Source organism: Podarcis filfolensis, assembly GCF_964270895.1.
Source record: "Podarcis filfolensis genome assembly, chromosome: 3".
Taxonomy (NCBI): domain Eukaryota; kingdom Metazoa; phylum Chordata; class Lepidosauria; order Squamata; family Lacertidae; genus Podarcis; species Podarcis filfolensis.
Window position 1 is genome coordinate 90,617,224 of NC_139606.1, and position 24,292 is coordinate 90,641,515.

At 40.8% G+C, this 24,292-nt stretch overlaps 1 protein-coding gene across 6 annotated transcripts in view; it reads left to right on the forward strand.

The window, feature by feature from the left end:
- CDC42BPA (CDC42 binding protein kinase alpha) overlaps positions 1-24,292 on the forward strand; it is a 154,569-nt gene that overhangs the window by 105,797 nt on the left and 24,480 nt on the right. For 3 of the 6 annotated variants that reach the window (XM_083604445.1, XM_083604447.1, XM_083604442.1), the window contains exons 20-29: positions 203-294; positions 2,511-2,587; positions 10,912-10,950; positions 14,384-14,503; positions 16,898-16,978; positions 18,028-18,133; positions 18,420-18,556; positions 21,881-22,020; positions 22,631-22,712; positions 23,666-23,882. In XM_083604445.1, the coding sequence (XP_083460571.1) occupies positions 203-294; positions 2,511-2,587; positions 10,912-10,950; positions 14,384-14,503; positions 16,898-16,978; positions 18,028-18,133; positions 18,420-18,556; positions 21,881-22,020; positions 22,631-22,712; positions 23,666-23,882 (1,091 nt within the window). The remainder of the gene's footprint in view (positions 1-202; positions 295-2,510; positions 2,588-10,911; positions 10,951-14,383; positions 14,504-16,897; positions 16,979-18,027; positions 18,134-18,419; positions 18,557-21,880; positions 22,021-22,630; positions 22,713-23,665; positions 23,883-24,292) is intronic. The other 3 variants (XM_083604446.1, XM_083604443.1, XM_083604444.1) reach the window with 2 other exon arrangements.

Genomic DNA, 24,292 nt, shown 5'->3' on the forward strand with positions numbered 1-24,292 from the left:
AATCACTAATTCCTTTCTCAAGGTTCTTTGCTACAGTAGCACTCACTTCCATGTTTTGTGTTATACTTCTGACAGTGTGACGTGGCTGACATTGATCTTGACTGAACAGTGCTGAAAAAATATGTTCAAAGTAACGATTAAATAACATGGCCCTTACTAATTGGATCTCTCTCTATCTCTCTCTCTTTTTATTTGTATAAAGCAAACTACAGGAATCTGACAAGAAGAACTCTGACCTATTGTCAGAAATAGAGAGACTGAAAAAAGAGACAGAAGAACTCCGATCAGAAAAGGGTACGAGAATTGGTGTCCAAATAAAGGAAGGCAAAATCCACTCCACAGCAGTTGGGTATATCTTATCAAATAAGAATGGCGTCTTAGAGTGTGCTGACAGAATATGGACTCTGGCTTCTAAGATACCATCATAGCTCTTACATGATAAGATGTACCCACAGCTGGTATAAAAATACAGAAGGACAGTTGTCTTGGTTCATAAAGTCTTTCTTCCAAATCCTTTTGTTTTTGTACTATACAGCAGTTGACCACTATTTAATAGAAAGTTGCTGGCATAATGAGTAGTTACAACTCAGATATTTTATGTATTGTATGGTGAAGAAATCATTTAAAATGTGCCAATTATTTTGATTTAAGCCACAAGCCACCTAGAGTAGTCTTATAGAGTGGGAAAATAAATTATAAATTATTTTTTCAAAAATAAATGTCTTGTCGATTGCTCCTACAATCATTCTGTTTGTTTGTTTGTTTGTTTGTTTGTTTGTTTGTTTGTTTGTTTACTTTGCTCTTCATCATTTACCAGTGCCATTCTGGGTTACAACCAGTGCTTTTTTCTGTGGGCACAGTGTACCGCCACCTCTTCCCCCCAGCCACCATCTTGCCGCCACCGCTTGCCCGCCCCCCGACTCACTTGCTTCTCTCTCCCCACACACCTTTGCCGCTTGCTTCTCAATTGCTGCTGTTTCCCGCGGCTGCAGGCACAGGCTCCCGGAGGTGCTTTGGCGCGACCCTTATGATCGCCAGAGTGCCTTCCAGGAAGGAGCCTGGCCATCATAAAAGTCGCACCAGAGCAGAGGCGCTTTGGTGCGACGTTTACGATTGTCAGGCACTTTCCCGGAAAGTGGTTTGGCGATTGTAAGGGTTGCACCAAAGTGCAGGAAGCAACAGCGACATAGGAGGAAGCAGCAAGGGGGAGGGGGAGCGAGAGCGCGGGGGGAGCAAGCTGGTGGGGAGCAAGCTGGTGGGGAGCAAGTGGTGGTGTGTACTGGCACCTATTATTCTTCAAAAATAAAAAACCACAACCCACTGGTTACAACTTAAACAATACCACAATCAGGGTGAACATTAAGGTAGAAAAGGTTGATTCCTTCATGTACTATCATCCTATTCATTTTAATTGCTGCGCCATTTTGCCCCATTGATGATGGTGAGTTTTCATGATCAAAATATGTGTTTACTTAGCTGAGTTATTGTGCATACATCTGATTTAAGCCCACGGGTGCTTCTTATTAGCTGCTGTTTCAAAAGGACACAGTGAAGTCCTTGTGACAAATCAGTAGTAGGGTAGAATACGGTACTGTTTGGATAGCTTCATAATGGGAAATCTCCTCTGAAAAACTGTCCATGGAACTCTGGTTGCACTGGACAAATGTTTCACTCAGTTTAAATTTAAAACCACCCAAGAAAAAGCCCAGGAAGTTATATTTGTTGGAGGAGTAGATAGAAGTGGATCCCTTTAATGGTAGAGTGTGGTAAGAACTGCATTTGTGAAAGGAGAGATAAGGGGACCAAACCAATATAGCTCTGTGAATCTGTAAACTTAACCTTACTCTGCCTTAGGTTGGATCTAGACACATCAAAAAAAGTGATTCAGCTAAACACATTGTAAACTCATACAGGGAAATCCGTTAGGGAAAGACAGTCCCTCCAGAATGCCATCTGGTGTCACAGTGTTATATCACATAGACAACGCATATAAAACACTTTTTCTTTACCAGTCTAGCTGAGTCCTTAGTTATACAATCTGATCCTAAAAAAAACTGTTTCAACTGCCACAGTACTAGTGGTTTTTTTGCTGCTGCAGGGGCCAGAGTTTTGTAAGTCATGGTACAGCAGCTCTTGATATATAAGGCCAGAGAATAGTTCTCAGATGCAATGAGGTTTACCAGTTGTGCATTTGCACCAGTACTGGAAATCTTCATTGTATCTAGAGGATGTAGGTCTAAGTATTTTAAGTACAATGGTTATAAGTATGAGGATTAGAAAAAGATGCTAAGAAATTAATATGCAAACTTAATTATTTTGAGATCTTGTTGCAAATGACATGATGTTGTACTTTGGAGTGTTACAGCTCTGCTTCCTTTTTCTTTTCCTGAGCTGTGGAGCAAGCTGGTGCATTTTGGAGTAACAACAGAGATAACTCAAGAAGGACAACCCATAGACAATGACCCAGTTGGCCATTTTCTATAGGTTAAAGACTTGCTGCTGTTTTCTAGGTGTAAAGCACCAAGACTCACAGAATTCTTTCTTGGCATTTTTGAATGCGCCTACCTCTGCTCTGGATCAATTTGAAGTAAGTAAACAGCTGATGTATTATATATTTTGATGTCATATGCATATTCAGTTTGTGGTCACTACTGCTTTGAAATAATAACTACACTTACGTGTTGGGGGGAAATTCACCGTGCAAGCCTATCATGTCTATTCAGAAGCAAGTCTCCTTGAGTTCAATGATGCATGCTCCTGTGTAAATGTATATAGCATCGCAGCCGTTGATCTCTAAGGAATGTGTATTATTTGTCTTAGGTTTTAATACTGTGTTGTTTTTTATGGCATTATTTCCATGCATTGCTATAGGGATTTTTTAATTGCAACTCCCATATGTTCAAATCAGAAATTTACTTCAGACACGTAGTAAGGCAGAAACCCTCCAGATTCTGTTATTTTCTCAGATAATTTATTTTAGGCATTTATTTTCACGTCTCTGATTTTTCAAAATAATTAGGTTGCTGATTTCATAGAAAGCACGGGACATATCTTAAAATAGAAATGAAAAGTATTGTGGATTCCATTGTCTTCCTTGTTCAAATAAAGTAAGGGCCCTATTATGTAAAACACTTAGGTTCAAATCTTACTTTTAACAATATTTCTGTCTCATTCTATTATGAATGGAAAATACAGAACAGAATAGTTTCATAAAATACTGCAACCTCTTGTCTCCCTTTGCTTTCTGAACTGCTTTCTTAGCACAGATGAGATTAGAAAACCAAGACGAAGTGCAAGATAATAGATTGTGTCTAAGCAACCTGCAAAATTTCACCCAAATGCCCCTTCACTTTAGGAACTGCGTGCAAGAATAGCATTGCTTTGTCCTGTTTGAGGATGATAGTGCTTTTGTGACACCAGCAAGCGTGACACCTCTTCTTAGGCTTCTTTGTATTCTTAGCACACAGCAATCTACACACTTTACATTTAAGGACGCCGTGCTTAAAATGTTTAGAAAGCTCAGAACTAACACAACTATAACAACTACCACAACTATTATTTGTCCAGGCAGCTGCATTATCTGACCCATGAGAGCAGCAAAATAACCAGACCGTACAATAGAGATGGGATAAAATCAGGCCAAATCTTTATTGACACCAGCAGGCGGGGCAAGGGTTGGCATGGCATTGGGTCCCAGGATCGGTTCATCATTCCACAAGCCGCATGTTGATGGAATGGATCCACTGGGTTAGGATCGCTCCAAACCTGTACGACAGGAGTCAGCCAGTGTTGAATCTTGCTGTGGTGCAAGCCAAGCAAGCAAGGTCTCACTGGCGGACCAGAGTGCAGATTCCAACAAGGCAGATACCAAACCCACACTTGGGTTTGCCATGGTCAATCCTCCCCCTCGGGCCCCTTGTGGGGGCCCCCTATACAATGTTGATCCTGACCAATGCCATTTCCACCCTCATACAAACAACATTCTTCCACCTAACAAAGGTAAGCCATAATTTCATCGAGGGAAAGGCAAAAAAACCCCAACCAAGTGCCAATCACGTTGAGAGAGAGAAATTCCTTTCCAGTCCAAAATTGCTCAGTTAAGGCGCTAACCCGAGGGTGGATGGGCAGAAAGCTCTCAAAGCAAAATGACTGTGAGCTCCAGGGGAAGCAGCGTTAGGCTTTCCCCTCCCTTCTGCAGCAAGGGCTCATGGGACAGCTTTTTCCCATGAGCCCATCACACAGAGAAGATACTGGGCAAAACCTTGCCCAGTATTTTGCTGCAATCTATGGGCCAAAGCGCCTCCGGTCAAGGCATCCAGTGCTTATTGGGCATGAAACAGGGCTTGTAAGCACAACTGAGAAATAGAACTCAATTTGAGGAAGAAAGAGACACATTGGCCAAGATCACATGTTATATTCAGCCAAACCATGCTAAGCACAAATCGATCAGCCATAGTTTGGTTTAGTATGTTGTCCTAACCTGAGCTTATGGTTTAGCTCTCTCCAGGCAAGCCATGAGCTGTAACCAAGATTTGTTCTATGGCTTACACATTGTGCTTTATCACTATTGGGCGGATACCTTACTAACATGACCACAGCAATGTACTATAGCTGAAGCAAAGGGGACTGAGTAAAGGCAGGGACCTGGGATCTAAACACAGATGAGATTATGGACGGGGGTGAAGGTCCCAATTCATTGAGGGGGTGGGGAAGCAAGGGCAAATGGAAGAAAAATTGGAGCTGGAAAAGGAAGCTGTTGCTGTCACTTACCCAGACACACAGATCAGTGGCGTAGCGTGGGGGTGCAGGGGGGGCGGGCCGCACCGGGCGCAACATCTGGGGTTAGGGCAAATCCATGGGTTAGGGGGCGCAAATCCACGGGTTAGGGGGCGCAAATTACTTGCCTTGCCCCGGGTGCTGACAACCCACGCTACGCCACTGACACAGATATAGCCCATCTTTATGGCCACAGACATTTTGTTAGTTGGGATAGTAAAATCCTGCCACTAAGAAATTGTGACAATTAATGGCACATTCCACATCTGCATAATTCTCCTAAAGGTACAGCAAACCTAAAGAGTCCATATTGTTCCAACATTCCTGTGTTCCCTTGCACTGTCTTTAATATAATTAAACTACTATGTAATATTGATAGAATAATAGTCAGTTAACAAAAGCTGTTCAAAAGGTATACTAAAAAATAATAATATGTAAATCATTTGGAATCTTTCTTCACTTGATTTCTCAACAGTATGGCGGTGCTGGTTATTTTCACAAAACAGAAGTTTTCATCTATCTGTTTCTGTTTCTTTACTGCTCTATACGTTAAAATAGGATTCCTTTTCTTCTTCATCATCCTCATTGATTGATTTTATGGATGACGTAAGTCAAACCAGCAAATTATTCAGTAGAAATCAGATTGATTTGGCAAATTTGAATAGTAATGCAGTCACTTTAACAAGCCGTGCCATCAAGAGCATGAAAATCTACAGAAGGTTTTAGTGCTCCTGATATGTTTAAATCCTGAGTATTTATCAATATAGTTCTTTTTTAAGGGCATGCATTTGTGTATGTGTCTGTTGCTTTGTTTTGCTATGAGAAGGAGCTGAGATGCCTCACACTCACTCTGCCCTAATATTTTCTACATTGTTATTGATATTGTTTGGTCAGAAGTTGACCTTTAAAATGTATTGCTGCAATTTGGTTTTTGTTTTGGGTGAGTGTAAGTGTATTATCTTCCTTTGCTTTGTGGCTGTTTTCTTTCCTCTGCTCAGTTTCTTTCCCTTCATATCAGTGATTTCTGCAGACTTTTTGAATTTCAGATGGCAACTAAGCATTATGATTCTTAACACCATTCATTTTTATTTTACTTTTTAATATTGGACATTGACGAAATTATTAACCTAACTGATTTTATACCAGCTAATGGATGTTTTTCAAATTGACTGCATTATTTTATTGCAAGGATTTTTGTAGTGGATCAATAAATTAAAGACTAGGAATGTTGTAATCCCAGCTCCTTTTGAAAAAACATTAAATACAACCATGTGGTAGAAAAAATATTCTTACCACTGAATATGGGAGTCCATAGAGAATGGTGATGTAAAGAGGGTCCAGTGAATACTCATATTCTGATAAAAATTTATATTCTGATAAAAAATGTTTCACAAGTATACATCCAGTTATTGTGTGAGTAGTACTGTGCTCTAGTGCTTGTGATGTCATCATTGTGCTTGTGATTTTCACCATTGAAGTATTTGACAACTATCTGAGTTAACAAGGAGCAAAAAAGAATTTGTCTTTTAAAATGGACTTGAGAGTTCAGCAGTGCACTTTTCTGTCCTATTTACAGATTTAGGGTTTTATCCAACTAGGTCATACTTAGAGAAGACCTGTGGAAATCAGTGGACATCAGTTAATCCTGACTAACTTAGGTGCATTGATTTGATTTCTCTGGATCAACTCTTGACTTAGTAGGATACAAACCTAGATTGGATTTTTATCTTCAGTACATTTCAAAGGCACTCTGATTCAGCAGGGCTTAGAGGATTGCAAGCTATATAAAGTAGACCTTTTGGGTAAAAATGATAGATAAGGTCTAGATACAAAACAGAGCTTCAAAACCTCTATTTTACATGAGTGTAAGAAAGGTTTTTGTTTTCTGTTGCTTACCATTTGTTTCTGAACGGTATACATGTTCCCAGTCTGCAACATTAGAACTAGCACTTCCTTGTATTTAAAATCCTTTTAAAAAAAAGACCTTTTTATTGTAGCATAACTCCACTCCCACCTCACTCCAAATCAAAGATCCTACTTGCCTTCATTATAAGTGCTTGTTTAATTGATTTCAACTATAGTAACAGCATTGTGCATATATTTGCACATTATTACACAACAATAGTTCTATGTTCACAGTAGCTTAACTAATTTGCCCAAGCACACTGATGAAATCTACCACACAACTTGAGTTTTCAGAAGATTGTAGCTGCTGAGGAGTTAGCTAATAGAGATGTTGGCCCTGTTAACACATCACGCTAAGCCAAACCATGGCATAGCATGAACAAACAAGTATGTGGAAAGGAGATCACGGCTGCTTTTCACCTCCTCAGGTATTTTGTTGCTGCGTTTCTCTAAGCTAAGCTGTGATTTGGCTTAGCATGCTTGTGGTTTAGCTCTCTCCTGGCAAATGTTGAGCTGCAACCAAGGTTTGTCCTGCACCTTTTACTCATTTGTGCTAAGCTATGGTCTGGCTCAGAGTTACGTGCAAACAAGGGCACTGACTAGCGGGATGTTTCCTTCATATGCATGCTGCAATCATAAAATGGAAATTAATTTGTGCTGATTTCAAGAATTGGGGTGCATTGTCTGCTTATATTAAGAGGCTCTTGGTAGTAAATCCATTTAAGGGGGCTGTAGATGAATAGTCAGTGGATTTGTGCATCATGGTAATGCTAGATTTCTACCCGCTTCAGACAAACTGCTTACTGTGAAGGAGAAGTCTCCACATACTGAGATTTAAAACAGCCCCTTTATGAATAATAGAATTCTCGTCTCCTGGCTGTTACAGGCTCCCCCAGATCACAGATCCCTTCTTCAAAGTCCGTCTCTGATCTCGCTTCTCCTGGTGCCCACTCATCAGTACCCAGCCACCACCCCTCAGTGTCCAGCAGTCCCTGGCAATAGCTAACTGTAGCCAAGCTAACTCCAGCTGGATAAAGTCACCACAGCTATTGAAAGGTGCTTCAAGCCACAGAGGTCACTTTACCTGATTCTTTTGAGGGAGCACCGCCCCCATCTTTGCTACCTTTCCATTTGTTCTGTTACACACAATACACAAGTTTGTGTTTCTCCCAGGCAAATAATTTATATACTTAAACAAAACTATGAACAATTGCAGCTTACTTTAATCAGGCTAACAAGGAAACATATAATTTTTCTATTTTTACTAGGGAAAGATAAGTGTCTAGGTTCGCAGCTGCACTTAACAGTAGACTGCAGATGGAAGGAGAACAAATATCCCACTGTGAAAATGAGTCATTGGTGCTGTTGCATTACATTTTGTCTCCTTCCAGAGGTAGCTCACTGAGGACCTGCTGCACAGTTAGCCCATGTTCTTCAAGAACGTTCTAAGTTATGCTTTACTTCAAATAAACTTTTTCCTTCATTGTAGTTTTCTGAAAATACTAAGTGACCCTGTCCATTCCCAGTTATAAAGAATGTTGTGCTGTTCGAATTTAGGTTTCCCCCATTCCCCTCCACCGCAAGGTGCAGGTGGTGTAATATGAAGAAGGGGCTAGAATGATTCGATTATTTCCAGAATTAGAACTTGCATTTCACGAGGACCTTGCTGTTACATTCTCCATACTTCCCATATCATTCATGACCAGGAGTAGGTTTCTAGATTATCGTTGGTGAAAGCAGCACAAGTTCACCAAGTTTGCTTTTTCAAAAGATGTGCATTTTGTCATTATTCCATAATTCAATACAATTAAATAAATAAAATTGGTTCAGTGCAGTTCAATGCAAGTATCAAAATATCTAGAATTAGAAAGATTCCTCCCAAACGATTCCCCCTTCCCTAGTCAGATACCCACCAACTCAGCCTCAATAGTTCCTGGGTCTATCAATATGTCCATACACACATATACGGTCATATAGAACCATCATCCTTCACTCTTGCCCTACAAATATATCACAGTAAGCAGAAGTCCTCAGACTGCTGATTTCATACTTTGGATACAGTAAGGTCAAATTCATTTAAGAAGAAAAAAAAGGAGGCTAGGAAGGTGTGCAGTAATCATTGAAGACTGTCCTTGGAATGAAAGTTACATTAATAGAAGAGTCCTGGGGTGTCTTGAGCTGAGATCCCCTCATTAGAAAGGGAAATTTAAACTAGCATAGATTTTTATAAATTTAAGATGCTTTCCATCATGTTCTATAAGAAAGAATAGTAGGGCAAGAAAAGTAAAATGTTTCTCAACCATCAGTAGGTTTATGATCATATTACAAAGTTTATGCTCCTATCGTAAAACTGCCAGATTATCCTTAACATTTTTAAGCAGTGCTAATTTTTAACAGTGACTGTCTTCATTTTGCCCCAACCACTCCAATATGATTCTATTAACAAGGATAGCAGGTAGCGTTAAGTTGCCCTCTATTATAGGATTTAAAAAATATGTTCTAAATGCTCTCTCTCTTTAAAAACAACAACAACAACTGTTGAAAGCAAAGTTCATAAATCCACCTGATTTGAAAATGCACCTTCTGGGGGCTGGGTCTGCTTCTTTTGAGACTATGCCAGCATTTCCTCCTCCTTTGACACCTCGGACTGTGCCATGGTGCTCCCTCTCTCTGCCATCATTGAAGGGGCCTCCCTGCCATTCAGTGGTCCAGCCTCCTCCCTCTGAGCCAAGGTGGAGGGAGCCTGCAAAACTCTGAGGAAGATTTTCAACAGAAGGGCCCAGTTCCAAGTTGGGGGCTCGAGTTGGAGAGCTCTGATTCCTGGCCTCTTGCTTGCACTCATGGTCCTCACCAGAGTCCTCAGGGTGGGCCATGACACCTAGCTTCATGGCTTAGCAGGAATTTTAACCTCCTGCCCTACACCATCCTGACTCTCGGTAGCAATATAATATTTGGGGGGAAAAATATTTTATTTTATTTTTTATCATTAGACCATTGAAATGTTTTAATTTTTTTATGGTTCAGTTTTCAGTTAGTTCCCCATATTACCTTTCTTTGCAAAGAATTGCTGCCTTGTCTTCCATAGGTGAGGAGCATCACCTGAGGAACGCAGAGCTGTTTCCCAGTAATTGCATACATCCTTGTGTATCCATCTTTCCTTCTTGATCAAGTTAAAATGAAAGCTTAGCAAAGAAGTTGGAAGGAACTGAAGTATTACCAGAGCCTTCCTTCCTTCCTACTTTACCAGTACCTTATGGCACATTTTGTGGGGGGGGGGAGAAGGGGCAGAGTAGTTTGTATGCTGGCAGCCCTATCATTTACAGACTTGGCTTAGGGGACCCCTAAATGTGAATATACAGTCATGTGTCAAAAAACTTTCATTACTGGTAAGTAACGGTATTCCTTGTGTTCCTGAGTTGATTTCTTCTCACATGGAGTCAGATCATGCTCAGTCATTTCTATTGCCTTGCAGATGTAGTCTTGCCACAATGAACTTTCTATATAGCCTCTAGGTCAAGCCTACACAGCTGCCAAATGTAACCTATTCAGCTATATATCACTGGCCGCTGAGAAACCTGGAAGGCCTTAAATTGCAAAACTGGGATTGCCAAGACATAGCAAGCCATAATGTATAGTTAATTTAGCAGGTCACAAATTATTCAAGCCTATGCCAAATGACCTTTTTATCAGTCTGAGTTGAAAGACTTTGAGCATTTCTAAGGATTTGAGCACTTATTAGGAAAGGTTCGTAGCTGCATTGTAAGCAGAACACTTTTGGCGCTCACATGAAGATCATGATTTGCTTTGGGGAGAAGTTCTCTCAATGACAGTGGTGGAGAGGAATTGCATCACAGAGGAAAGGGGTTAAATTGCCTCTCTCTGCCTGATAAAAACCTGATAATTATCACTCTTCCCCAGCTGATGTTATTCACCTTTTTTAAAAAAAAAGTTAAATACAAAGATGCATTTAACTAACTTTCTGTTTAGTTTGGCCCTTAAAATAGTTGTGAGAGAAGTGGCTGTTATGAACATGCAAGTTTGAAAAATTGTTCTCCTGTATTTAGTTCTTTTGGTTTCTTTTTGAAAAAGAATTCCCTATTACATGTCTCTGTCCTCACAATTCAAAGTATTGTACATATTACTGTATGTGTCTTGTGATGGAAACTTGGATCTGGATTATGTGCCTTTCTGTTTCGTTCTGTTAACAGTCTCCTCCTTTCTCTGTTAAAGCGCTCTCCTTCCTGTATTCCAGCTCACAAAGGCAGACGTGTAAGAGGATGTCTTGCTGTGTGTGGCCTTTTAGTTTTGCCTATGATGCACATGCTTTTTCCTTTGTTTAATGTAGACCATTTTTGTTGATGCTGTTTATGCCATGCATATTTATACTGCTGCTTGTCTTGTGCTACTGCTGCTCCTATACTTTCATTGCATTCAATACTGTTTAAGTAGAAGTTCTGGAGAATGTGTGTGGCGTTTTCGTTTTTTAATGTTGCACTCTTGGCACTCGAATGTCACAGAAACAAAAGATGACAGCAAACTGGAGTCGTTAAAACTAATTAGGTTGCAGTGCATGATTATAAACAGAATTAAAACCCACTTCTTCGTCTGCCTTGCTTCCTGTAGGAAACACCGGTAGCAAGACAAGATAATACAAAAAAAATTTTTTTCCTTCCAGTAGCACCTTAAAGACCAACTAAGTAATACAGAAGTTTTTGTCTTGGTAGATTTATTTTTTTCTAAATAAGGAGACACTGAACTTAAAATCAGTAATCAATTTCAGTTATTCTTACTCTTGCTGTGATTCTGTCCTAAACACAATGGGCCCTACCTGAGAGCAAGCAGAATGGTGCCTCGCCCAGCTTATTGTCAAGGATACTAATGATGTTTTCAGTTTTAGTTGTCTGTTTACTGGGCAGAAAAAAACACAACCGTGACCTAGTCTAGAAGCCAATTCACACAACCTAACATTCCTGCATAGTGCAGGATGTGTGTGTGTGCTAGAGGGCCCCTTCGATCCCTTCTGACTCAACAGTTTGAACAGGTGACGAGCACCATGCAACTTGAGAAAACTGATAATTGGATAGGCAGTGTGTTTTTTCAGTACAGGACACTGCACACACCTACATTAGGTCCCTCTTTGATGAGGGACTTCTTCACCCAGTAGCCTTTGGCTCTCAGATTAGGGTGTATCAGTGCATGAATAGCTGAAGGCCAATTACTAGATCTATGAGTGTAATGGTACTTTATGGACTGTGTTGAAAGCTCTGGTTATTTGAACAATGTACATAGAAGGTGCAAGCAGCATGTGCAAACCAGTTTTTTTGCATTTCCCTTGTCCTTTATTTGGGAGGAGGAATGAAGGAAAGCACCAATTTTGGGGTGGGGGGCTTAGATATGTGCAAATCCTCCGATTATATTTCCTCCATGCTGACACATAGATAAGGCATATGATATTGTGAGGCTTTGCCAAAGTATGTATGCAGCAGGCTTCCCTGGGAACAATGTCAGGCACAGCCCTCAGAGGAGATGGGAAGAGCTTCAACAATTCCTCCAATAGATGTTCAGTATTTACAAGCAATATTTTCAAAAAATGTAGAAATAAAGCCTTCTTTAGTACAGTAATCTATAAAGAAAATATAATTCCTGATATTCAGAGAGGAGTGCATTTTTTTAAAAATGCTGAGCATAGAAAAGAATTTCTGCCACTGATTGCTGCACTGCTTGAAACAGTTTATATGTATCAAGCTGGCGTATTGCTTAGCATTTGGTTGCTTATAGTATTCTGAACTTGTAGTTCCCATCTTTCTTAAAAGAACCAAACAGCGGTTTGTGTCACAGTTGCTGCTTTGCCCAGTGTAAACACATGTAAAAAAAAAGAAAAGAAAAGGCAAACCAGACATTAAGATTGCCCATGCAGCTGTTATCTACTAATACCTTTTAAGGGGCAAATGGGTAGGGAAGCTTTTAATGTTTGACACACTATTGTTTTTTAATATTTTGTTGGAAGCTACTCAGAGTGGCTGGGGAGGGTAATAATAATAATAATAATAATAATAATAATAATAATAATAATAATAATATACAGCCCAGATGTGTCCTCTATAGTAATTAAAATAGTTTAATTTTTGTGCTCTCTGGGACAACACAATCTCCCAACAGTTTTGTAAAACACAATAGTGAATTGCATTACAAATAAAAATATTCTAAGATGTTGGGTTTTCCAAAATGGCAATTGATGGTTTATTTGAAGCAACTAGATTATTTATGCAGAAAAATGTAATATTTGGACTGAACTCTATGCTATGGGGAGGGGGGTGGCAGGGCAGGTTGAGGGAGCTAGTAACTAATGAGAAAGTTGTAAAGGTAAAGGTACCCCTGACCATTAGGCCCAGGCGCGGACAACTCTGGGGTTGCGTGCTCATCTTGCTCCATAGGCTGAGGGAGACAAACTGTTTGTCTGCAGACAGTTTTTCCGGGTCATGTGGCTAGCATGACTAAGCCGCTTCTGGCGAACCAGAGCAGCGCACAGAAACGCCGTTTACCTTCCCGCCTCAGCGTTACCTATTTATCTACTTGTACTTTATGTGCTTTCGAACTGCTAGGTTGGCAGGAGCAGGGACCGAGCAACGGGAGCTCACCCCCTCAGAAGGAGTTGAACCACCGACCTTCTGATCGGGAAGCCCTAGGCTCTGTTGGTTAAGACCACAGCGCCACCCGCGTCCCATATGAGAAAGTTGTAGTTCAACTAAATAAAGGAATTAGATTTTTAATTAAAACTGTCTTCCCTCAAATATATTTTCAAGGAAGCAAACCCATGTCTAGTATAGCAGTGTAAGAAAATATGTAGACTTAGCCCATTGTGTTTAATATAATCTTTAACATGAATATAGACAGAACAAGATGAAATCAAATATTGCATAACACCTAAACCATCAAACAATTTCTAATTACAGTAACTGAAAAAATTGAAATTAGAAAATGTAGATCAAGGCATCACTGCAGAACGGAATCTTTTTCTATTATTTTGCTTCTGATATTCACCCTTTATGAGATTCTTTTATTAGGCAAAATATATTCTTGCTTCTTTTGCTTAGCGTTGAAAACTTCAGACTACTACAAATCAAACAAAAACATATAACTCAGCAGTTATAGTATGCTTGTACAAAATACTTTCATATGTCATGATGGGCAATTTCTTGTTGATAATCATCATAATGTATTGTTATGCTTAATTCATTGGTATGGTTCCTTAATGATCAAGATTTAAATTAACAGTGGGGAAGCACCTTAACATATTTTTTTGCTATCCATTGCAATTCATTAAAGAACCCAAAATTCAGGGGTTTTAAATTAAGGAATAAGACAGTCTCGGTGACTCACAAGCATTATTACAGGCTTAAGTTTATGTAAATTGATTATCCTATCCAACTGCCAACAAACAAATGCTTAGAGTGGACTTTACTGATCCCTGCACAAGCCAGATAAACTGATGTTATGCTGCCATTGCAGGCAGGTAACCTAGCTCAAACATTTACAAATTGAGTGGCAAATTATTATTTATTTCTTTTAAAAATTTTGCTCCCCGATTTGCATTTCTATGTTTTTGAGAAAATTAGTGCATAATAAAAAAGTGGCTTTTAATTTTCTTCCCCTCCCTCTTCCCTTCCTTTTGCTTGTTTCTTTTCCTTGGTTGTTTCTCTAGATTGATTCTGTTGAAAATTTTACCTTATCTAATACGCCTTCGCGGGATGAAGATATCAAGTGTCACCTTCATTCAAGATCTAGGTCCCCTTCCACAGCTAGTGACATTGAACCAATTGAGGTACTCTCTCATTTGCTTAAGATTCGTCTGTCCCACACCACAGTGTTAGAGAGGTTCAGAATGAATTAGGAGGCAAAATAGCCCTGAATAGTGTTTGATTTAAATTAGACTTAAAAACTATATCCAAGGACCAGTTCACATGCAGTTGTTTAGATGTGGGTTGCTGTACCTGTAAATGTGAAAAGAATGCAGCACACACTTCTACAGTGGTACCTCGGTTTAAGAACAGCCCTGTTTACTATTCGGTTTACGAACTCCACAAAACCGGAAGTAGCGTCCTGGTTTGCGAACTCTACCTTGGTCTAAGAACGGAAGCCAAATAGTGGAAGGGCACCTGTGGCAGGAGGCCTCATTAGGGAAAGCACACCTCAGTTTAAGAATGGTTTCGGTTTAAGAATGGACTTCCGGAACAGATTAAGTTTATAAACCGAGGTACCCCTGTACATTGTACAAAACACAATAATTAGTCTGTGAGGATTGGATCCAGATCCCTGTTGAATATACACTTCCAGGCAAACTTGGGTTTGCAGCCATCTTAATAATGTGTGAAATTGCCATAAGAAAGCAAGTAGCAGGTGGGAAATGGTACCAGCGAGGTTTGGTAAGGTGAGTGCTCTCGCTGCTTCCTTTCAGATATTCAACTGCACCTAGGATTGAGTGCTGCTTTGTTCATTTTGCATCTATTTGCTGCTGCTTCCTTTTTTTCTGGGCTGCTGAACCTTGCCAAATAATCTTTGCAATATTTTCTTGGGATGTTCCTTTTGGGGCGCATCTGAACCCATTATATTACATTGTTCCTCTGGAAACCTACAACCATGTTCTACACTTAGGCCAGAATCCAAAGGCCTATGGGGGTTTTATAACCATAAGCAGACTCCTAGGCTGGGTGGCAAAAGTATTTTTGAAACTTATAGACATTTTGGAAAGAATTCATGATACATTATAGTTGCATGGAGATGGCATCAGGTTTAAAGGGAAAGGAAAAAAATTGTGGGTTGCTCAAACCCCTTCCATGAGCCAAAGTGGCTGTTTATTGGCCTTATATTCCTGGACTATGTTTCTATTTTGGTTGAAATTACTTGGGCTTTTAATGTTCATACAACATCTCTGCAACTGACAGATACTCTTGCTATTCCAAAAAATAAAAAATCATTCGTCCTTGCATTTTTTGACTTTCAAATGCCACTAAGCCTTTCAAATAAGGGAGGGATTGCTAAGGTTTGGCCTTCTAAATGTTGAACTGCAGCTCTTATCGTCCCTGAACATTGGCTGTGCTGGCTGGAGCAGATGGGAGTTGGGAGTCCAACAACATCTGGAGGGCCACAGGTGGCCATACCAACACAGCCCCTGAAATTAGGGGTGCAGGTTTTTCCCCCTATTCTTAACTGCAAACTTAAGCATGGTTATAGAGAAGTTCAGTGGAACTTACTCCCAGGTAAGTGTCCATACTAATGTGGCCATAATTCCCCTTTTGTTACAAACTGATCGGATGCTGTCAAACTACCATTAAGATTGCTTAACCAGTTTATAAAAAGCGTTAGTGCCTCAGCTATCCCGCTCATTTGTTGAAATATGCTGCAAAAAACTTCATCTTCCCCACACATAATCTTTTTCTTTTCAAAAGCCATTGTCATTAGTCACACTTTGCTAAACTCTTCTGCCACTCCTACAAGGGCATTTGTGTCAAGATGCTTTAGGTAGATTTTTTGCAATGCAACTGGCCTTCATTTTTTGGTAGTTAGCAGTTACATTTCTGGTACAACTATGAATTCACTATTGATGCAGAGGTGTCCTACTTCATTTAATCAGTAGCATGTTAGCTTAGAGGGGGGCATTTCCTTAGAATATCCATCTCCCTGCATTGACCTCTAACAAAACACATGGATCACAGGTGTCATATTCTGATAAAATGAGACATTTTTTACTGGTGTGCATCCAAAAGAATAATTCCCAAAATTGCTTTATGGATTCAAAATATCACAGCTGTCCCAAATCATAGGAAGTCAGCATACTGGAATTCATGTTATTGATTTACAAAACCAAAGGAAAGAAAGATTATACATTTTTGTTGTTGCTGTAAGGTGAAAGTTTTACATTTGTGAATTATCTTTGCTAAATCACTGAGCATTGGGAGTTTTATCCATTGAAACACATCATTAAGTAAAATGCATTTGTCACTTGTCAGCATAGCTATCCTCAAGGTTGTAAAGGAGAACTTAAAAGGTGTTTAAATATTTTGCTAGGTAGCAAGGTGATGAGCATGTTACTTGTACAATCATTCATTTATTTGCCTCCTTTAGTTCTTGTGCTCTTTTTGCTGAAGTTTGTTTGTGAAAGGCCTTTTAATGGTGTGCTTATTTCACCTTAAGTAATTCTCAATATATATATGTTCAGGTTTCAGATCATCCTCTGCGTCCGGTTCACACACCAACCATGAGGTCACCATATATTGGTTCAGGACTCTCTGTGCCAAAGGTACCATAAGAAATTCTTGCAACAATTAACAGCAGTATTATTGTTATTAATCATAATCATTGTAACAATCATTCAGAGAGCCAGTGTGGTGTGGTGGTTAAGAGCGGTAGTCTCGTAATCTGGGGAACCGGGTTCGCGTCTCCGCTCCTCCACCTGCAGCTGCTGGGTGACCTTGGGCTAGTCACACTTCTCTGAAGTCTCTCAGCCCCACTCACCCCACAGAGTGTTTGTTGTGGGGGAGGAAGGGAAAGGAGAATGTTAGCCGCTTTGAGACTCCTGAAGGGGAGTGAAAGGCGGGATATCAAATCCAAACTACTCCTCCTCCTCCTCCTCCTCCTCCTCTTCTTCTTCTTCTTCTTCTTCTTCATTGAAGCCCTTCCCATGTAGTTTCCTGGGGATGTTTATGAATCATCTCTGGTTCACAACACAGATATCATCACTTTAATGTGATGAGAAAAGTGTGTTTATTTATCACCAAATGGTCTTCATAGCTAAGGGAAGCAAAACTTCACAATTTTGGTTCTGTGCAATCTTACTTTAGATATTTGACCATTGAGATTGCAGAGCTGTCTGTCTCTTAACAGAAAATAAATAAACATCAGTATCTTTAAACGCAGGATGACTCTTTCACCTGTTTCATTTCTGTATATTCGTCTGCTTATACAAAAGAGGGTTTTCTTTAATATTTCTTTTTTTCTTTTTGTTAATGCACAGATGTTTAATAGTACTTTGCATTTATGATTTTAACTTTGATAGTGTGTCCCTTTCAAAGAGACAGCTGACATGACTGCTGAGACATGGGTCGGCTTTCTTTAGACTGCCAATTTTATTCTCTGAACAGTAATCAATAATGCTTTGGCTATTTTTAGACATGGGAACAGTCTGGAATTTGTATTACTAAACAAAAAACAAAAACAAAAAACCTCCTGGTTTTTATCAGCACAGCAAACCAGGCCATTAATTTAACACACAGCATTTGTATTTAAGAGTAATTTTTGGAGTGCAAAGTACCTGTCATCTAAGCTTTTTCTGTTTTCATTATTCCACAGCCAAAGGCCCATCAGTTTGTAGTGAAATCCTTTAATACCCCTACCAAATGCAACCAGTGCACATCTTTGATGGTTGGCTTAATAAGACAGGGCTGTACCTGTGAAGGTAAGATTGACTTACCATCTTATCTACCAAATTATCACTTCATTGTACAGTATTATTCTGTTGATTATTAAATTTTTGGAAGCAAGCACAGTCCAAACCAGTTTGAAAAAGAATATTTACTTGTTTTTGTTTAGTTTTGGAACTTATCCAAACTCAGATATTGCAAAAGTAACTAACAAGATTGACATGAGAAATGTTGATAACTTTCATACGTTACTAGATTAATCTGTTACATATTCAATAATGAGAAATGCATATTTTGATTGAATTCTATATTTTCTCCCAGTGTGTGGATTTTCATGCCATGTGACCTGTGCAGACAAGGCACCAGCGGTGTGTCCAATTCCACCTGAACAGACAAAGGGCCCTTTGGGTATTGACCCACAGAAAGGCATAGGAACGGCTTATGAAGGCCATGTCCGAGTAAGTATAGGAACACTGAATGTCATGGTCTGATTGTAGTTTTCTTACAATAATTTATAATGCAGCATCGAACAATTTGTTTTATATTGAAATATTGGAATATTTTTTTCTGAGTGTGTGAATAAGAAAAGAACTACTCTGTTCTAAACTTTACCATCCCCACATTTTTATTGCATATTATTACTTCAAGCTACGTACAATGCGCACTAAACATTTCTGCAGCTATCCAAATTATAGGAGGCCATATTCACAGGAGTGGATTATGCTGGTGTAATTTACCCTATTCCAGACTGCTTTCAGGAGTGGGGCTACTGCCAACCAAGCCAGGCTGGGCCTGACAGAGAGAAAACAAGCCTTTATAAAATAGAGTTTGGCACACGACCAGCAAAAAGCGTGGTGTAACTTTCCCTGGGTTTCTAGGTGATGTGACTGAGCTGAAAAAAAATTGCAATAAGGGCATGTTTTCAAAGAGGCCTACCCTTCTGAATGAAAGCGTGGAGGTTTCCTCAGACTTTTGACTCATGTAAAAAGATGCACACTAATAATAATAATTTTTATTTATACCCTGCCTTCCCCAGCCAAGGCCGGGCTCAGAGCGGCTTACAAGCAATAATAAAAACAAGTTGAATGATTACAACTTAAAAACAAAATTAAAATACAACATTAAAATAATGAAACATTAAAATATTAAAATGTAGCCTCATCGCAGGAGGAGAAGGAAAGGAAAAAAGAGAGGGAGGGAATCAAATTGGCTCCAAGCCAAAGGCCAGGCGGAACAACTCTGTCTTACAGGCCCTGTGGAAAGAAATCAGATCCTGCAGGGCCCTGGTCTCATGAGGCAGAGCGTTCCACCAGGCCGGAGCCAGAGTTGAAAAGGCCCTGGCTCTGGTTGAAGCCAACCTAACTTCTTTAGGGCCTGGGACCACTAGGGTGTTGCTATGTATGGACCCTGAGGCGCTCCATGGGGCATACCGGGAGAGGCGGTCCCGTAGGTACAAGGGTCCTAGGCTGTGAAGGGCTTTAAAGGTCAAAAGCAGCACCTTAAATCTGACCCTGTACTCGACTGGGAGCCACTGCAGTTTGAAAAGCACTGGGTGAATATGCTCCCATGGCAGAGACCCCGTGAGGAGCCTCGCTGCAGCATTCTGCACCCTCTGGAGTTTCTGGGTCAGCTTCAAGGGCAGCCCCGCGTAGAGCGAATTACAGTAGTCAAGCCTGGAGATGACCGTCGCATGGATCACTGTGGCCAGGTCAGGGCGGGAAAGGTAAGGGACCAACTGCTTGATGCGGCGAAGGTGGAAAAATGTCGCCTTGGCTGTTGCTGTAACTTGCGCCTCCATGGAAAGGGGGGCGTCAAGGATTACACCCAAACTCTTAACGGAAGGCAATGGCACTAATTGGGCCCCTGCAAGAGAAAGGAGTTGGTCCCTCATCCCCATGCCATCCCGGCCCAGCCATAGGACCTCTGTCTTCGAAGGATTTAGTTTCAATCGGCTCCCACGAAACCATCCAGCCACAGCTTCCAAGCATCTGGTCAGTGTGTTCGGGGCCGAGTCGGTGTGGCCATCCATCAGCAGATAGAGCTGAGTGTCATCAGCATATTGGTGACAGCCCAGCCCAAAGCTCCGGATAATCTGGGCAAGGGGGCGCACAAAGATGTTAAAAAGCATCGGGGAGAGAATTGCGCCCTGCGGCACTCCACACACCAAGGAATGGCGCGATGACATTTCCCTCCCTAGTGCCACCCTCTGTCCCCGACCGGAGATAAAAGAGCACAGCCAGTTACGGGCTATGCCCTGTATCCCCACGTCTGCGAGGCGGTGGTCCAGAAGATCATGATCGACCATGTCAAAGGCTGCTGACAAATCTAAAAGGATCAGCAGTCCTGACCCGCCTCGATCCAGCTGTCTACGAAGATCATCTGTTAGGGCAACCAGAGCCGTCTCGGTCCCAAAACCAGGACGGAAACCGGACGGAAATGGATCTAAAGCCGATGTTTCCTCCAGAAACCTACCAAGCTGTTCAGCAACCGCTCCCTCAATTACCTTACCCAGATTTGGAAGATTTGAAACTGGGCGGTAATTGGATAGGTCTAAGGGATCTAATGAAGTTTTCTTTTAGAGTGGACACACTACTGCTTCCTTCAGTTCCCCTGGGAATGTCCCCGTGTCAAGGGACAAATTGATAATTTCAACCAGGGGGGTCCGCACAACATCTGGACACTCCCTGATCAGCCAAGATGGGCACGGATCCAGGAGGCAGGTGGTGGGCCTACCAACTTGGAGGAATCTATCCACATCAGCAGGGAGTATCCGATCGAAATGGTCCAACACTGGACCTGAAGTCAGTTGAGGGCCTCCAGTTCAGTCACTGTATCTAAATTGGCAGGGAGGTCACGGCGGAGCAACAGGACTTTCTCCGCAAAAAAGCTCGCGAATGCCTCACAGCTGTGGGTCAAATTTGTGCTTAAATTTGGTTGTCCTCCTAAGGACGTTATTGACCTAATTATTCTAAAAAGCTGTGCCGGGCGAGAGCTAGCGGATGCAATGGAAGCTGCAAAGTAAGATTTCTTAGCAGCTTTCATAGCCATCTCATAGGCTTTCATAAGCGTCCTATAAGATGTTCTTGAGGCTCCGTCACAAGTCCGTCGCCATACTCGCTCTAGCCGTCTGAGATCCCGCTTCATTTTCCGAAGCTCCTCAGTAAACCAAGGGGCCCGATTTTGACGGGGTCGCAGAGGGCGCTTAGGCGCGATCTCATCAATGGCTGCCAAGAGCCGGTTATTCCAGTCCTCAACAAGGTCATCTAATGAGTCGCCAGGAGGAGCAGGGTCCCATAAGGCTTGTCGGAATCAATCAGGATCCATCTGTTTTCGCAGACGAGCCCAAATAGGTTCGCCACCCGAGCAGGGGAGGAGCGGGAAGTCAATCTTGGCTTTCAGAGCATAGTGATCAGACCATGGCACTTCCACAGGGGGGAGCATGATCACATCTATGCCAGCCCCAAAGATCAGATCCACTACAAACCTATTCCAATTTGACTGCCGTGGTATTTCCCAAAGGAACTGCAGAAGCTGCAGTTCTGAGAAAGGGCAAAGGATCTCTAACAAAGAATTCTCAGCAACCTCATAGAATTTATTGTAGAAAGCCACAGTAATTAAACCCGTTTGGTTTTGCAATGCAGTCATGCTCTTGAATGACCTGCTGGTTATACATTGAGAATATACAGGGCATTTCTAATAACTAATTAATGGAATGATTTATTTATTCATTTTTACATTTCTTTCTTTACATTTGAATATCAGTACCATTAATTTTGTTACAGGTCCCAAAACCAGCTGGAGTGAAGAAAGGCTGGCAAAGAGCACTGTCTGTTGTCTGTGACTTCAAGCTCTTCCTTTATGATATTGCAGAAGGAAAAGCATCCCAGCCCAGTGTGGTAGTGAGTCAGGTTCTTGATATGAGGTAGGAAGTGTCTTTTTTTAAAAAAATGTAAGAGACTGCAAGTGCTACCAATTATAATTCACACTGTAGAGAATTCAATCTATGGAAGCTTCCACGTCTAAGAAATAACTCTTCTTCTTCACCAATCCTTTATTAGGCATTACAAATATAGGCCATCATAAAACATCCATATGTAAAATTTAAAAAAATATATACAAAAATATGTAAGAACGAGGATTTTCATTGGAGTTTCTTCCCACTAAATAGTGCCCTTCGCCACTCTAAGAGACACTATTGACAAAACATGCAGTTACTTCCAGGTTAATGTCAGACAGATAGAATCTGATATTTTCATTGTGCCATGATGTTAGACTACCCAAAAAAAAGCAGATAGCACATGTTTGCGTAGAAAAGAATATATTCTCCAGAAATAACATAAAAATAAAAGAAATGAAATTGGTGGTCATTCTCCTCCTAAATGACTTGAGGTTACCTTTTTAAGATAAAAAGCACTTTGTGTTTATATGCACTTCCACTATAATTTGAATAGATACTGTTCAAAAGTTAATTATAAAAGAAGTGCACGTCAGTTTGCTGATAAACATTTTTTGCATTGTTGTTTTTCAAAAAGGGATGAAGAATTCTCAGTGAGTTCTGTCTTGGCTTCTGATGTCATCCATGCAAATAGAAAAGATATTCCTTGTATCTTTAGAGTAAGTAATACATGTTAAAGTTGAAATCTGTTGCTTATAAGTACAGTGGAGCCAATACTGGTGTTTAATTTTTGTTTCCATTTCCTTTATTATCAAAAATACCTGCATCATTCTTTGTGGTTTCAAGTGCTCCTTGAAATTTCATGTCTTTTTTATCCAAACCCTGGACACTAGGAGGAAGTATGAAAATGTCACAACATACTAATTTGTAATGGTCTATGAAATGGTACTGTCCCTGAGCTAGTCTGAAGGGAACAAACATTTAACTTAGAATAAATGGAAAGCTTTGCCTGATAGTTGTTGGCTGATTTTTTTCAATTAGATTTTTATCCCAGCAAATTTTGCCACTAGAAGCTCAGTATGTTCTCACGGATAGAAGAGAATGAGGGAGGTAATTTTGCTTGCCTTTACCTTCCCTCTGCTGCCCCAGGCACCACCTTCCACACTATTCCAAAGGATATTCAGACCATACGAAGCAGATTTTTGGGTGGCATAGGGGGCAAGATGCCTCCACTGTAACAGAAGACTTTCTTAGAAAACAGGACCACTTCCATTCATGGGAGGCAAAATCTGGATCCAATCCATGGTTGTGCCCTTCCCATTTTTGCCTTGCAACAACCCTGTGAGATAAGTCGAGTTGAGAGAGGCTGGCTGAGCCAGGATCAGCCAGTGAGATTCAACACTACTTAAGCAGAGATTTGAGCTTCCCAAACCACTCTATATGCAATGCCACACTAACTCTCGCTAGTTCACCTTGAAATGTGTCTGTAATGCTGAGTTCCTCAACTGATCGACTGCAAGCAAGGCACAGATTATATTCAACAGATCATAAATGTCAAGGCGTCTGTTTTTCTTTGCATTGGTTTATTTTGAATATTTATCTCCTTCCTCTCTACCTCATGTGTGCCGTCTTTTACATTGCACAAAAACACACACGTCTTTAACTTTTCCAGGTTACAGCTTCCCAGCTATCAGCATGCAGTAACAAGTGTTCAATCCTGATCCTAGCTGACAGCGAGAATGAAAAGAGCAAGTGGGTAGGAGTCCTAAATGAACTGCACAGGATTTTAAAGAAGAACAAGCTCAAAGATCGCTCAGTCTATGTTCCCAAAGAGGCCTATGACAGCACCTTGCCCCTCATTAAAACCACCCAGGCGGCAGCAATCATAGGTATGTGATTGATAACCCCACAATAATACTTGACTCTACCTTAATGGAAGTTGGGTGGGTGCTCCCCCCCCTTTCTTTTTTGCTATGCCAGCTAGTACAGCAGAGTGGGCCAGATACCAGATCCCTCTCCAGAAAATGGTCTGGCTTAGGATCCAATGGATAAATCCCCACTCCCTCAAAAGAAATTGCCTGTCATGGCGTGCCACCAGCAATAGTTTCTCACCTGCCTGTTCTTTCAGTGGTCCCAGCGGGAACCTCAACAGCCACAGATCCCACCCGATATAGAGAGACACCTGCACTTAATCCTAACCCTCTATAGCAGCACTGCTGTGGGCTCTAAGTGTGCTTACAGTGTTTTTATTACACTAGGAAATTGGGGAAAATTTTGTTTTTAATTCTTAAAAGTGATA